Raw genomic sequence first — 1675 nt, forward strand, 5'->3', positions numbered from 1 at the left:
ATTTTTTTGACCGTAGCGTTTATTATACCATAATAGGAAACACAAAAGAAGAACCTACGCCATCCCTTCCAATCCAATCCATCCGTTAAATCTCGCATCGCTTGATCGGACGGTCCTGCATCGTCAGATGGGGGAATCGCCGGGTGAATCACCATCCTTCGGCGGCGAGGTTTCCAGGCTTGTGGAACAAGCCAAGGAGTTGCAGGACGCCGCCTCCTCCCTCATCTCCCGCACTTCCGCCGAAGAAGATGCGCTCCGCCAGCGCGTCGCCTCACTTGATTCGCACATTAATTCGCTTCGTTCTTCCCTCCGCAGCTCCAAGAACTACGATAAAGTATGCATATCTAAATATCTATACATGCATGCGATTGTATCTTTACATTGGGTTACTTTCTGCTGATTTTTCTTTTTTCTTTTTTTGTCTGATTTGGAAGTTGGAAGAGGAGTTGACGAGAGCGAGATATATATTGAGTGAAGGAGATGCAGCAGCATTCCTTCCCAGCAAATCTCATGGTTTATTGTTCGGCTCTGTTCCTTCTTCAAATTATGCTGTATATGTAAAATGGATGAGAATTGTTGATTTTATTTGTAGGGAGGTTTTTGAGGATGTTTTTGGGGCCGATTAATGTGAGGGCTAATAGGAAGGATGTGCAGTTGAAAGTGAAAGAAGAATACAATAATTTCAGGGTATGATTTTATATCCAGCACCTGGTGAAATCTGTTTATGTTCGTTGATTACGCTGCCTCAGTTTATGGTTTACTGGATTTTGTTGCTTTAAACCGGTTCTAATTCCGTAGCAATTTTGTGGCTTCTTTAACATTAGAGTTAGCTAATCATAGTGATTAGCAGATCAGAAAATCATATGTTTTGTGTCATGTGATGAATGTTACAGTAGTCACATTAGTAATGGAAGACTTGGCATCACCATTTGTTGCTAGATGTATATGTAGTCTAGCCTATACAGCTCTGGCAGGTTTTAACAATTGAAAATTTGTTACCCGCATGACTTACAAAAGAAAAAGCACTAGTCAATAATTTATAGCTTATGGAGTCTATCATATGCATGATATTTTCTTGAAACCATGTTGGGGCATCTCAATAATACTCTATCTAAGTAGCTTCAGTGTTGATTATTTAGAGCATTCAGTAGTTTTTGTAATTAACTGATGGAAAAACATTTCTCAGCTATTAAACACATCTTGTGCTTATGGCAGGACAGAACAGCATTTTTGTTCCTCTGTTTGCCATCACTACTGCTTATATTAAGGTCATGGATTTGGGATGGATGTCTACCTGCATTACCAGTTCAACTTTACCAGGTATGAAGACTTTCTTCGTCTGATTCTGTCCTTTTCGGGTATTATGCAGTTTCCAGAAGTATATATACGCCTTACAACAATGGACCAATTTTCTGTTGCAGGCATGGTTGCTGTATCTTTACACCGGTTTGGCTCTAAGAGAAAATATCTTGAGAGTTAATGGAAGTGATATACGTCCATGGTAGTTTAATATTCTGCAACCTGATAATAAATTCATAGAAATATTAGAAAGTCGACTTTGTATGATAGCAATTTGCACATTCAAAAGCTGGAGGTGGGATGTCTGACCTGACTCCTTAGATACCATATATGCCATAATGTTGACAAAGTCAGCAAACTAAATGATATATCAAGA

At 39.2% G+C, this 1675-nt stretch overlaps 1 protein-coding gene across 1 annotated transcript in view; it reads left to right on the top strand.

Annotated features, from left to right (window-relative positions):
* LOC105160243 (transmembrane protein 120 homolog) overlaps nucleotides 1-1675 on the top strand; it is a 4090-nt gene continuing 2415 nt past the window's right edge. The window contains exons 1-5 of the mRNA XM_011077534.2: nucleotides 1-334; nucleotides 435-513; nucleotides 593-687; nucleotides 1216-1320; nucleotides 1422-1501. Of these exons, the coding sequence (XP_011075836.1) occupies nucleotides 128-334; nucleotides 435-513; nucleotides 593-687; nucleotides 1216-1320; nucleotides 1422-1501 (566 nt within the window). The 5' untranslated portion in view covers nucleotides 1-127. The remainder of the gene's footprint in view (nucleotides 335-434; nucleotides 514-592; nucleotides 688-1215; nucleotides 1321-1421; nucleotides 1502-1675) is intronic.

The sequence above is a fragment of the Sesamum indicum genome, linkage group LG4, assembly GCF_000512975.1.
Source record: "Sesamum indicum cultivar Zhongzhi No. 13 linkage group LG4, S_indicum_v1.0, whole genome shotgun sequence".
Lineage (NCBI taxonomy): Eukaryota > Viridiplantae > Streptophyta > Magnoliopsida > Lamiales > Pedaliaceae > Sesamum > Sesamum indicum.